At 41.8% G+C, this 13,175-nt stretch overlaps 2 protein-coding genes across 7 annotated transcripts in view; one reads left to right on the top strand and one right to left on the bottom strand.

Moving 5' to 3' along the window:
- The first annotated feature begins 3,377 nt into the window (after positions 1 to 3,377).
- LOC127613326 (retinal cone rhodopsin-sensitive cGMP 3',5'-cyclic phosphodiesterase subunit gamma-like) lies at positions 3,378 to 4,858 on the top strand. The gene is made up of 3 exons (XM_052084302.1): positions 3,378 to 3,544; positions 4,129 to 4,247; positions 4,317 to 4,858. Exons 2-3 carry the CDS (start codon positions 4,138 to 4,140, stop codon positions 4,432 to 4,434), a joined length of 228 nt encoding a protein of 75 aa, XP_051940262.1. The 5' UTR covers positions 3,378 to 3,544; positions 4,129 to 4,137; the 3' UTR covers positions 4,435 to 4,858.
- Positions 4,859 to 9,848: 4,990 nt separating this feature from the next.
- The window catches only part of LOC127613311 (RNA binding protein fox-1 homolog 2-like), a 34,851-nt gene continuing 31,524 nt past the window's right edge, over positions 9,849 to 13,175 (bottom strand). For 4 of the 6 annotated variants that reach the window (XM_052084283.1, XM_052084284.1, XM_052084282.1 and 1 more), the window contains 3 exons: positions 12,537 to 12,631; positions 11,519 to 11,591; positions 9,849 to 10,995 (listed from right to left, as the gene is read on the bottom strand). In XM_052084283.1, coding sequence (XP_051940243.1) covers positions 10,951 to 10,995; positions 11,519 to 11,591; positions 12,537 to 12,631 — 213 coding nt within the window. In that variant the 3' untranslated portion in view covers positions 9,849 to 10,950. Of the gene's footprint in view, positions 10,996 to 11,518; positions 11,592 to 12,536; positions 12,632 to 13,175 lie in introns of those variants that run through there. The other 2 variants (XR_007966151.1, XR_007966149.1) reach the window with 2 other exon arrangements.

Raw genomic sequence — 13,175 nt, 5'->3', positions numbered from 1 at the left:
AGTGTCTTGATTTATTGGCGCTGCGGTCCTCATATGTAGAGGAATGCACTTCAGCTCCCGAGAACCTCCAATAAACTCAAGTAGATGAAGTCTTGCACAAGGTTGTTGCTGTAATTGTGCATTTCGCAGTGACGTGCAATGAAAAGTTCACAACTGGGAAAGTAGTGACTCCTCTGGAGTTCGATACAGAAATATGAACCCAAAAATTAAGATTAGCCGATATTTCAATTATGACCCTAATTGAAACAATTTCTCAACCTTCATTATTTGTTTTTTAATTTTTGTTTTATAATCTCACTTTTTTTAAGTTAAAACAATGCATTTGGTCTGACCTTTGTATTTAAATTTATGAGAGAAACTTTTGCCAAATTACCTCTTTGGTCTGGTGTCATAACCGCATGCCTGGTGCTTGGAACAAACCATTCTGTGTTAAAATGGGTAAAGAATTTGATGAGTAAGATTCTTTTTTTTGGAGACAAACACAGTGACCCCAATAAAAAGCAACAGAGAACTGAAATAGAAAGAAAAGCGTAGATTGCCGTTTGTTTGTTTTTAAATCTTCATATGCAGTCAATGGGAGGGTCTGCCTCCCATGCATGCCCTGACTGCACGTCTCCGGGATTGAACCTATTTGCACATCCTTGTGTTGCGGGGAGGTCGTGTGGGCGTGGGAGGGGTTTCAGACAGAGGCATTTGAAAGTTATAGAGTCAAAGACTAAAAACGAGTTTTAAGACGTATTTTCAAAATAGACAGTGAGAGGGGCTTGCTGTACGGTCATATATCATCAGATGTGTTTTTATCTCCGTACCCATCACTTGTATGGGACATGCACAGATTAGGCCGACACAGTTGCTTCTTCTGAGATGTAAAGCAGGTAAAGCTCAGCTTTTTGGATTACTGTCAATTAGGCCGCAGCTATTTTTCAAGTCACCATTACACAACCTATCACGCCATGAGTTCACCTTCTGCCATGTACCAATAATCCCGAAGTCCCCCCTTGACGCAGGGACGCATAAATTGGAATGCTTGCAGTATGGATGAAAAACAGTTCTCAAGAACATTGAGCCTAATTTAGACAAACGCTATTTAAAAATGGATACCAGGTTAATATACAGTAACGGTACTTTGATTTAAGAATATTCACCACTAAATTACTAAATCTGGTTCCAAGTCCTGGAAATGGGCTGTGGCATTATTAGGGTTTGGACCAAAAAGTGCACACTAAAATTATTTTTGCTTTGACTCATCTGCATAAATTCCAAACCTAATCCAAATTTGTATATTTGTGTGTGTGTATTATATTTTCTGTCCTTTTTCTACTGTGTGGCGCAGCAGAGGTTGCCAGGGTAACAGCAAAGTAAACAAGATAGATATTTGCCCAATTAATATGTGGCATGGGGGTTACATAATATTGTTGCACAAAAATAAGGTAATTATTACAGCTTGACATGCTAAGATACTACAAAAAGAGGTGTGAATGCTGCCATACTGTACCTCTAAAAATGGTGACTTCCTTACATCATTTCAGTTTGTTTAAAAAAACAAAACAAATATATATATATATAGAGAGACAGAGAGAGAGAGAGAGAGAGAGAGAGAGAGAAATAAAATGTACAGTTCCTGTAGACCTTCCGTATACGTCTGCCGAATAAATGGACCTTACCTTGAGTAAATGTTTAATATTTCCAATCAAAACTAGAATGAAGTGAAATGTGTTTTTAGTCCTTTGATTTGACTTCCCTCTCATGCGGTGAGCCCACTTAGCCCTGATCTCTTCTGTCTCAGCATAGACGCAAAGAGCCATTCTTTCAATCCTGATCCATTCTTAGCCATGCCGGTGTTAAACATGGACTCCGGTCAAATTTACAAGCTATTGTTGTGAGCGAGCTTTACCAGAAATATAGATCACTTTCAATATGTCTCCAATGTTGACAATCAAAGACCACATATCTAATGTGGACATTTCAAGCAAATAGTGTTTGCCATCTCTGTATTCGTATGACACCATTCTTCTTCTTCACGAATGAGGCGGTTAAAAAAAAAAATTCAACATTGATAACTCATGAATTCGAAAGCATCTGCATTAAAGCAATTCCTGATGCTGGATGGCCTCTTCTCGATTTTATGACTGTTGCTCATGCATGGAAACACATGTGGATGGGTGAGGGATGTAAACACACAACAGTATGATGTAATAGCGTAGTTGCAGTGTATAATTTCACAGCGCACCCATTTTAAAAACAAGCAATCCATCTTGTTGAATGGACTGCGGTCATATCGGTTCAGAACTTGAACTGCATGTCGCATGAGCCTGACGTACATACTTTTATACATCACGTGAATTCAAACGAGTAAATTCCTATGGGGAGCAAATATCCTTTTATCAACTGCTTTACATGTACAGTACTCCCATATCAAGTAATATCACAAAAATAAGATGCACCGTGAACAGTAATTGACTTTTTTTGTTTCAGAACTGGCCGCCCGGTAGGCCAGTGGTTAGCACGTCGGCTTCACAGTGCAGAGGTACCGGGTTCGATTCCAGCTCCGGCCTCCCTGTGTGGAGTTTGCATGTTCTCCCCGAGCCTGCGTGGGTTTTCTCCGGGTGCTCCGGTTTCCTCCTACATTCCAAAAATATGCATGGCAGGCTGATTGAACACTCTAAATTGTCCCTAGGTGTGAGTGTGAGCGTGGATGGTTGTTCGTCTATGTGTGCCCTGCGATTGGCTGGCAACCGATTCAGGGTGTCCCCCGCCTACTGCCCGAAGAGAGCTGGGATAGGCTCCAGCACCCCCCGCGACCCTAGTGAGGATCAAGCGGTTAGGAAGATGAATGAATGAATGAATGTTTCAGAACTACTATGATATTGATTCCAGTGAGTTTTTAAATTGCTCTTTATGTGAAATTATTCCTGTATTTCCTCTACGATTTAAGTAGAATGGGGAAAATGTTGGTTTGGGTGCACTTTATTCAAATTCATAATTTTTGAGGGGAAATGACAGGTATGTATGTGCTCTGTCAGCAGGGATTGGCTCCTGCCTAACGAGAACAAATGGGACAGAAAATGACTGTGGGGTGAAAGTCTCTTCTATTATTGACTTTGTTGTTGACAAATCATATTACATGTTACTTTGAACCTTTTTTAAAAATATTTTTGTCCCCAATGAACATATTAACGAAAGTGAGTGGTGTTAAAATGTTGTTGCATGTTGTATTATAATCTGGGGGCCTAAAATGTTTTTTCTAAAGATTTGAATTGATGTGTGTACACTCAGTTACATTATATTCAGAAATTTCTAGTCAACAGTGTCATTCCTGAGTCATGTGTGCTTCCTTATGCAACACTGAATGATCTCGCTTGTTCTGGTCACTAAAATAGCACTGAGCCCAATTAGCGGCCACGTGTTGTGTGACCACAGAGGTGGACGTGTACCTGTGTGAGAGGGATTAGCAGTCAGCGTATAAAAGAGACGCTAGGAGATCAAACGGCACTGAATCGCCAAGTGAAGAGCCGAGAAGAAGTGAGACACACAGCACCAGCTGGTAAGAGCCAATCCTCTACCATTTACGCTACAGCAAACTTTGAAAAGGAACTGTTACAGTACTAGTAAACACATTTGCTGAGTCGGGTACTATTTAAAATGTATTTGTTGGGTCTTACTGTAATGTTTCTTTAACTTGTGATTTTATAGTTAAACAGCTGTGAACTGATTTGGCTTTCTTGGCTTGCTTTTCTTGCGCGTCTTTTATTATCATTTATTTTTTTTAAAAAGAGTGATATTTCCAATTACTATTATTTTGGATGTTAATAATGGTAACATATAATCTACTGACTTTTAAAACCAAATTGTTCCAACATGGCATTAAAAAAAAATCTGAAAAACAGATTACGATTTCAATTCACTGTCCAGCATACAAATTACATTGGATGTATGTTCACTTGAGTGTCATTTTGGACTGAGTTAAATTTGAGCTAATCTGGCGTTGAGTCACTTGAGGAGTAATCTTGAAAGCCGCCCGAGTCAAAAATAGGCGAAGCTGTTTGGTAACACACATTTATAAGACTTTGTGACGACACAAGCATTGAAGCAAAACAAAACTTAGCGCCTCTTAAACTGTGCATCCAGAAATTAACAATGGCAGACACAGCAGTTGCAACCCCCGCCGACAAGAAGGCACCCCCCAAGTTCAAGCAGAGGACCACCCGCACCTTCAAGAGCAAAGCCCCTAAACCCGGCCAGAAGGGGTGAGTTAACAGCAAATGTGTCATGTAGCGTGTGCGTACCTTTGACGTGACCCCTTTGCGTCCATGCAGATTCGGAGACGACATCCCCGGCATGGAGGGTCTGGGCACAGACATCACGGTGGTTTGTCCTTGGGAGGCCTTCGGTGACATGGAGCTCAGTGATCTGGCCAAATACGGAATTGTCTAGAAGGCTTCCTGAAGCGTTCCTCTTCTCAGCGGTCTATACCTCACACCTCTTCTCCACTTTCCCCACTACCACTTGTCCCAAACAACCTGATGTCTTTCTTGTGTTAGGCACAACATGGAACCTTGGGAAACTTTCCAAGTGTCCCACTGGATCCCAAATTGTTAAAATATGCAAACATATTTAAATAAGCTTTAACTGGGGATACTGAAGTATCGCTTTGCAATTATTTAATCACTACCAGCCCCCGTTGCCCATTCTTACCTGCCTTTACCACTCCATCGCACCCCCACCCTTCTTCTTGTACAGCTATTTGTGGAAGAACTATATTTTTATGAAGTATGCGAATAACAACTTGGACAGTCTCTTCTGTAGGAATGGGAGTTACAGTTGAATAGAACTGTCAATAAATGTTCCTAAATAACAAGTGCTTATTGTCGTGTTTTCTATCCATCTTTCTGAAGGTATAGATCCAATGAGACTAAACACTAACGCAGAAACCTTTGTTAGATGATACTGTCGTGAACAAACACAACTGCTTTTATCAGTACATTGACTTAAAAAAACCCCAACAACCTTGAACATTGGGATAGATCGACTACTTTTATCATTACTACTAATATAAAAAGGTTAGCATCAACCTTTAGTTCACAGAAAAGTACAAGTTGAACACCAATGAACGTAGTCAGTATGGACTGAACGTGTTTTAATCGCGTCTGCTTCCCCCTAGTGGACGATATTGTCATTGTTGCCACAAACTCCAAAAGTGCCGGCTCAGAAACTGGGATTGCGATCCAGTCGTCATTACTTTTCTCCTTTTTACAGGTTGTTTGTGATTAACCTTTTAACATTCGTAACCAATCGCACACGCATGAAAACAAATGAACCGCTATGAATATGGCCATACATTAATTTCCTGTAGCTTGAGCTGGAGGCTGTCCCATCTTACTTTGGATGACAGCTATGGCGCACCTTGAACTGAACTCACACACAGATCTACGCACAATTTGATTCTTCATGAACTGTAACATGCATGTTTTTTTTTTTTGAGGGGGGGGGGGGCCTTAGAGGAAGCCAACGTACCCAGAGATGCATACTCCCGACAGGAAGGAAGGCGTGCATCTCGTGCTGCTCACTAATAATAGTAAAACATAAATGATAATGCAGTACAACCAAAACTTTAACAACAAATACAAAAGTAAATGTTTAACAATGATCACATACTGTAAGAGAAAAAAGTATTCCACTAAAAGATGAAAACAAAACAATTATTAATCTTAACACTTTCATGCACTCGGTAACCTGGTAACATGATAAGATGTCCACTGAGAAAAAAAAAGACAAGAGCCATATCACAACAAAAATTTTTATATAAAACATTTTAAATAGACAGTCAATAAGAAAAAAAAACTATGGGAGTCAAAGGGGGGATTTGGGTTTTGAGAGTCTAAAGCAACAATGATGAAAAGGATCCACTTCTAATTGTCAGGAGAACAGAGTGGCAGGAGAACCATGACTAAATCAAGCTGCCATACTTTGTATTTTAAAATAAATCTCCAGGCTGCCACCCTGTGCTAGTATTTACCAAGGTCCTGACCGCTAGCTGTCATCAGTCATGGCGTTAATTTAAATGATGAAAGATGCAAATGTCTCAAATGTCAAATACAAAAGACACAAGTTTCATGCAAAACTACATTTTTTTTTTTGTTAAACTTGACAAGTAATCGCTCATGCTGGTTTATCCATGCCTTGACTAACCACATTTGAGAGCATTTTGCAGTTGGTTAAATAGAATGTGCTGTGGATTCTTGTTAGCATCTTTGGCTAGTCCTTTTGTGTGTGTGTACAGTCCAGCGCACATTCTATAGCTGAATGGAGATATTTTAAAAACAAATTACCTTTTTTAATGAGCAGCATATTTAAAAAAACATAAGAGAAATCTGCCAGGTTTCACACAATTTAAAACAACCTGATGTGTGCAGATTTGCACAATTGAAATGATGTGACAAAATGTGACATTGAATTGAACCAAAGTAGTGCTTTCCACCAACTCATTCATTTTCACCTGAAAATGTAGAGATGAGGAAAATAACATTGGTTATATTGTGATGCATGTTCAAATATGACGCTAAATAATCCCATAAACAAAAACAACAGTCTGCTAGTGTTACATGCATACCATTAGTTCTCCTCTTGGTATGATTTTATCAAGACATTCACGCAAAAAAACAAAACAAACACAAAACAAAATGTAAAATTAAAAACAAAAACTAATAATAAAAGCTTGAAATTTAACTTGCACCTTTTTAGGAGGAAAAACACTTGCGGATATAAAAAGAAGACAAAAGTAAATAACGACCACAGGATCATCCAAGATTATGACATGAACATAGATAATATATTTATACATTATTCCAAAAAATGTGCTCTCTACAAATCTTTGGAACAAAAACAAAAAGCCAAAAAAAAAGCCACATTTTGAAATATAGAATAGAATAGTATAGAAATATGCACAATAGTAAGGTGTTTTGCATTTATTAGATTTTTTTTTCTCCATGAACTTGACAGGAATCTCTCTCTCACACACAATTATAACCTATATTGTTTTACAGGAAGACTTAATCGGTATTGGTGATGTTGCTCGTTAATTATGGGGACTGAGGGAACAATCTACCGTGTACATGTTGAATACTTGAAATAGTTGATTGAAAGCAAATGAAAAAACATAACAACTCCTCCAAATAAGAGTGCCGTTGGCGTAGTGTTGCAGTTTTTGTGTGTCGTGGCATATGCACAGAAGTGTGCGTACTCTAAAAATGCGAAATACGGCCAAGAGGCAAGATTACTTTACAGGTGCTTATTTTCACTTCTTAAGGCCTCAACATATTCCAATGAGGATTTAGTAGGATCTCATACAAAAACAAACTAATTAGTCGAAGCGGAAATTTGGCGTGCTTCAGTTAGATTTGATCAAGTGGTTAAATATCTCCATACAGCTTCATTTTGTTATTGTCTCATAGATGCCATGCCAGAATTGATCATAGAAAAAAAACCCCTTCACATTTCTCCCTTCAGATGGCACCAGTAGGTGGTTGCAAGTAGCCCAAGTACCTTCACTACGTATGACTGATATCGCCACGTCACAGGAGACATTTTTTTGACGACAAACACTACCTGGCAAGTGGGCACGGCATCTATACGGCTAATAATTCAAATGGAGTGAGGTGCTGCTCTTTTGCCGAATGGGGCAAAAAGCTTCTTAACAACGTCCTGTAACACAAACACCCACCTGATGTCCAGAACGAATGACAAGAAAAAGCAGAACTAACCTTCTGCGATTGAGCCCGTACTAATTGCTATATTTGCTACAATACGGTATTTTCACGACCAAAAGGCACACTTAAAACGCTTCAATTTTCTCCAAAATGGACGTGGTGCCTAATAATGCGGGTCGGTCGCCTTGCGTATGCACCAAGTTCCAAAATCTGCGAATGCTGTTGTGTGACTTTGATGGGGTGTCCGTTTGACTGCCTGATGTTGTGCTGATGCGCTACTTGTATAGAGGAAAGGCGGGCGGAATTGAGGACAGCATGCGGGTGTTCAAGTGGGCGTGAAAGAGGACGCTAAAGGCATGGCCACAGTAGGTGTGTATAGTACGTCCATTGTGCTAAACCAGGGGTGCCCAAACTTTTTGGACCGAAGATCTACTTTTCGATCAACTAACATCCCGGGATCTACCCTTACCGGCACGCGCGCGCACACGCACACATGAACGCCATGGTGAGAAACAGCCTGAAACTGAGGCATGCGATGCACTTTTGCAGCCTGTTAACTATCGTAGCTCACACGTACAGTTTTAAAGTGCTTCCCTGGGCCCTCCGAGATGCCTATTCTTTGCCCGCGCCCTCGGTGAATTGTACACGAAGCAAACCCTGAATGAGAATAATGACGATAAAAGATGGAGCGCAACAGCTCTGATTACAAGCTGCAATTGCAGACTGCAGAGCGCAAACAACTTCCGGTGACGTACTCACGCGCCACCGTAAATTCAAGATTTACACGCTTTATTTCATTCATTCATCTTCCGAGCCGCTTGATCCTCACTAGGGTCGCGGGGGGTGCTGGAGCCTATCCCAGCTGTCTTCGGGCAGTAGGCGGGGGACACCCTGAATCGGTTGCCAGCCAATCGCAGGGCACACAGAAACGAACAACCATTCGCACTCACACTCACACCTAGGGACAATTTAGAGTGTTCAATCAGCCTGCCACGCATGTTTTTGGAATGTGGGAGAAAACCGGAGCACCCGGAGAAAACCCACGCAGGCCCGGGGAGAACATGCAAACTCCACACAGGGAGGCCGGAGCTGGAATCGAACCCGGTACCTCTGCACTGTGATGCCGACGTGCTAACCACTGGACTACCGGGCCGCCCTGCTTTATTTCAATTTTTAATTTAATTTTTTTTTTTTTTGTGAAAATGAGACTGATAGGATGATTAGGGTGCAGCGTACATTAACACAAAAATTATATATTACTAACATGTACAAAAACACACAAATGTTTTTTTTGTTCTCCTCGGATCTACTTGGGACCTGTCTTAGATCTACTGACCTAATAGGCACCCCTAAACAATACACACCCTCCCGAAGCAATCGGTTACGTGAAGGACCGCGGGAATTGAGCACGAGAGAATTCAAAATCAACTAATACATCGTGCTTCGGGCTTTCGTTTTATGAAATGGTGCCACTTATCCATTCGGGCATGCACGACTGTGGAGCAGCAACATCCGGCGGATTACAAGTAAAAAACTGGCCATCTTCCGCTGCTAATGGAGTCAAACGTGTCACGTCATGTGTTATATTAAATAAAGATGCTTTCTTGGAGATTTGAATCCTTAAGTCTATCGCTCTGCAGGCCTCACTTGGCTTTCATGACCGACTGTTCTGTCAACCAATTCCCACATTCCTCCATACCGGCTTCGGCGATGGCAAGTGATGAGGGACAAGCATACTTTGCATTTTGAAATACAACAAAAAGACTGCTGACAAACACATCCAGCCCAAAAGTGAAGTTGCGTGCAGTGTGGGAGCGATGGCGAACACGGGTTTACGAAGACCGGAAGGTGGCGCCTGGCGAGTTACGCCACAATTTGTGAATGGATTGCGGTTGATTGGGCTGATGTGTCGGCTTGCACTGTTGTTCGAGTTTTCACAAGCCGGCGTCATTTCTGAAGAGCCGCACGGCAACGAGACTGACTCTGACAATGACGCGAGGGATTGTGAATTGACCTAGCTGTTCATTTTGGACACACAAGATTTGAGGAGGATGATTGATCAGAAAAAGGATGTGAATATATTGTTATATACTTCAAGAAAGTACAACCGCTGCCTTATTAAAGACATACGCTACTGTGCACAAGCTACCGTACGTTTGATCATGCTTATAATACAACGCGTCTTGTGCATGTGTTAAATACAGAGATAGCACCCGCAAGTGATGCTACGCCTTTGAATACGGTGTGCCATATGGTCGTGAAAATACGGTATTATTTGTTATAGATATTTGAATTAGGTATTTGTCGATAAAATGCTTTTGATTGAAAATAACGCACTTGTACAAATAACAAAGCCTTAACCCTAAAACAGTTGAGGCACTAAACCACAACATGACCCTTATTTGGGGAAAGAGGGAGTTAGTAAGCTTTTCTGTAATTTCTTTTTTTTTCTATCCTACCAAATTTTGGATGAGAGCACATTGGACCAATACTTAGCCAGCAAAGTGTAGCTGACGTCAAGTGGGGGAAAGCAAAAAAGAAAGGAAAAATTAACAATCAGGATACTAATTGCAATGATTATAAATTTGGTAACTTTGACTCTAAACTAATTTATTTGCATATCATAATTTAAAGGTTCACCGTTTCCATATAGTGAGAAAACTTGAGGTAAGGACCAGTGCTTGGAAAGCCTCCCATCCCTCAGCTTTCAGTCATCTTTTCAAGCTGCCAAGTTCAGTCTCTGTGTCCCGCCGGCACACGGTGGGAATGGGAATCCTCTCCTTTACTAGTCACAATCCATCAGCGAGTTTTTTTCCCCTCGCGTCTTACTGCCACAGCTGAGCTTGAGCATTCTTGAGTCTTTCTCAAAGACGTCGGCAAAAGATTCACTGGTAAAAGGAAATAGCCTTTGGAAGAACATCTGGGCTCCATCACAAGTCTTGTGCTGCTGAGTGCGGAAGGACTGAAAAGGGGGACTATATAATACAGCCGTGCAATAAGGGAAGGTGGCTACTTTTGCCTTGTTTTTTTTTTCTCTTCGTATTTTTCTTTTTAATGTAAAGGCCACCCGTCAGTCTTTGATACAGCATTCCTCTATTTCTGTGTATATAAGAAAACTTGGGACTTCTCTGGGATGGGAACTTGGTGCGGTTGAGTCCAAGCTGGGTGCAGTGCACTTTCACAACAACAGAGGGAGCACTTTCAGATTAACTCGCAGCAAGAGCTCCTGGGAAATGTAGTGTCTTTAATAAGGGGTGAATCTACTGTAGCCCCCCCTGTACAGCGTGGCCTGCGAACAATAACACTCATTTAGTAAATAGTGGAGTCCAGAAAGCAGGTATTGACACATACTGTCTGAATTAAAAAACACTCAAATAATAGGATTACATTTGGTAGAAAAAAAAACCCTCTAAGCGTGTCGTCACCCGCAATATTGTATCTTGTTTTAGTTTTTTTCTCAATGCTAAACAAATCAAATGATTAACATAGCTCTTGAAAGTTGCACATTCAAAAAAAAATATTTGGGGCGGGGGGTCTAATTTCAAATGTTACATCATGCACCTATTTGCAAGACAGCTGATTTATACCGATAGGGCTTATTTTTTGTGAGACAATCTTTTTGGCCAGGGTGTGAACTACAAAAACTGTAGATGCTGCCCACCCAATAATACAATGAAGTAATTGCACATCAACATGGTCATGGTTGGTCATGACAGCCCAATGAGGAAAACCATAACTGCAATGTGACCATGCAAAAATGAGCTTGCTAGCCCCGGTTTAAATTACCGGTACGGTAAGTGCAATTGACTCACCATGGCTCCAACACCATAAGCAGCTGGGGCAAGTGCAGCATGGTAGGGGTCAGCTGTGTAGACTCGTCCGTAGCTTCAGGAGGGGCAAAAAAAATTACACTTCAATCATGTTTTTAATTTGATTTATATATATTACATGTTTTTTTTAAACCAACATATACTAAAAGAAACCAGCACACACTAGGGGCAAGACACCAAGGTCAACAGTAGAACATTGAGAGCAGAAAGCCTTATTTTTTTTCTTTCTTTAAATTCATTCATTCATCCTCCGAACCGCTTGATCCTCACAAGGGTCGCGGGGGGTGCTGGGGCCTATCCCAGCTGTCTCCGGGCAGTAGGCAGGGGACACCTTGAATCGGTTGCCAGCCAATCGCAGGGCACACAGAGACGAACAATCATCCACGCTCACATTCACACCTAGGGACAATTTAGAGTGTTCAATCAGCCTGCCACGCATGTTTTTGGAATGTGGGAGGAAACCGGAGCACCCGAAGAAAACCCACGCAGGCCCGGGGAGAACATGCAAACTCCACACAGGGAGGCCGGAGCTGGAATCGAACCCGGTACTTCTGCACTGTGAAGCCGACGTGCTAACCACTGGACTACCGGGCCGCCTTCTTTAAATTGTCTCCAGGTATTTCGGGAGCTGTTATTTTGCTCCTTTTCTGTTCCTGTCAGATCTCCCTGACCTTCCTTTCCAGTGTAGGTCAGCAGAGCATTCTGCCCCAAATTTCAGACTCGGCAGCATCAAAGTGGGTATGTCTGTATGTATGGAGAGCATTTTGAGATTTTTTTCCCCCCCAAATCTACCCGAATATGTTTACTCCACAATGGATCCAGTATGTGCGCAGTCGCTTTACATTGTCTGATGGAAGCAATGGAGTGTGATGTAATCGACCCAAATGTACTGTAAAGTGAAAAACAGTCAATGTGATGTAGTGCCCCACGGTGACAGGATTAAAAAAAAAAAAAAACAATCAATAAATGAATGTGTAAATTATCAGGTCGGCCCACTCACCTGTCACTGTACGCTGCAGCCGCCGCCGCCGCCGCCGCAGCTGCGGGTGTGGCTACAGCCGTCGGCTGGGCGTAACGGTACGCAGCGTAGCCTCCCTGCGATGAGGCAATGAGAAGAAAGAGGTACGTGGTAGACAGAGTTTTGTTAAAATCTTGCTCGACATTGTGCGCACAGTAAGAAGCCACCAGCCAACTATAGGGTTGCAGTGTGAGGAAAAGGAAAAAGATTAACGAACAGACAGTCAGCAAAAGACTAATCAGGTGCAGCATTCACAAGGATGTAGCTCAGGCTCTGTGTGGCTCTCTCCCTCCATGACTAACCCACGCAAAAAGATCCGTCAATTGTGTCTCATGTCCGCTCACCACCCCCCCCCCCCTCAAGTTGGGCATGGAGGGAGAAAAATTCTTAATATGTGACCCTACCAAAAACATACAGTTAAAGAAAAGCAAACAGATGGAAAGGAGTCATTCATTTACTATGGACACACACAAACACAACAAGTGTGCATTTCTCGCTCACACGTACATAAAAACAAATTCAGGATGCCGAGCGACAAATCAGACACAGCATGCTTTTCCCCAAACTCTGATCTGAGCAGTTTATGAGGCCAAACATCCCTCCATCAACACAGAACTGCCG

This window comes from Hippocampus zosterae, chromosome 13 (genome assembly GCF_025434085.1).
Source record: "Hippocampus zosterae strain Florida chromosome 13, ASM2543408v3, whole genome shotgun sequence".
Classification (NCBI taxonomy): domain Eukaryota; kingdom Metazoa; phylum Chordata; class Actinopteri; order Syngnathiformes; family Syngnathidae; genus Hippocampus; species Hippocampus zosterae.
The sequence above is the reverse complement of the archived record's forward strand: the minus strand, read 5'-3'. Positions and strand labels throughout refer to the sequence as shown.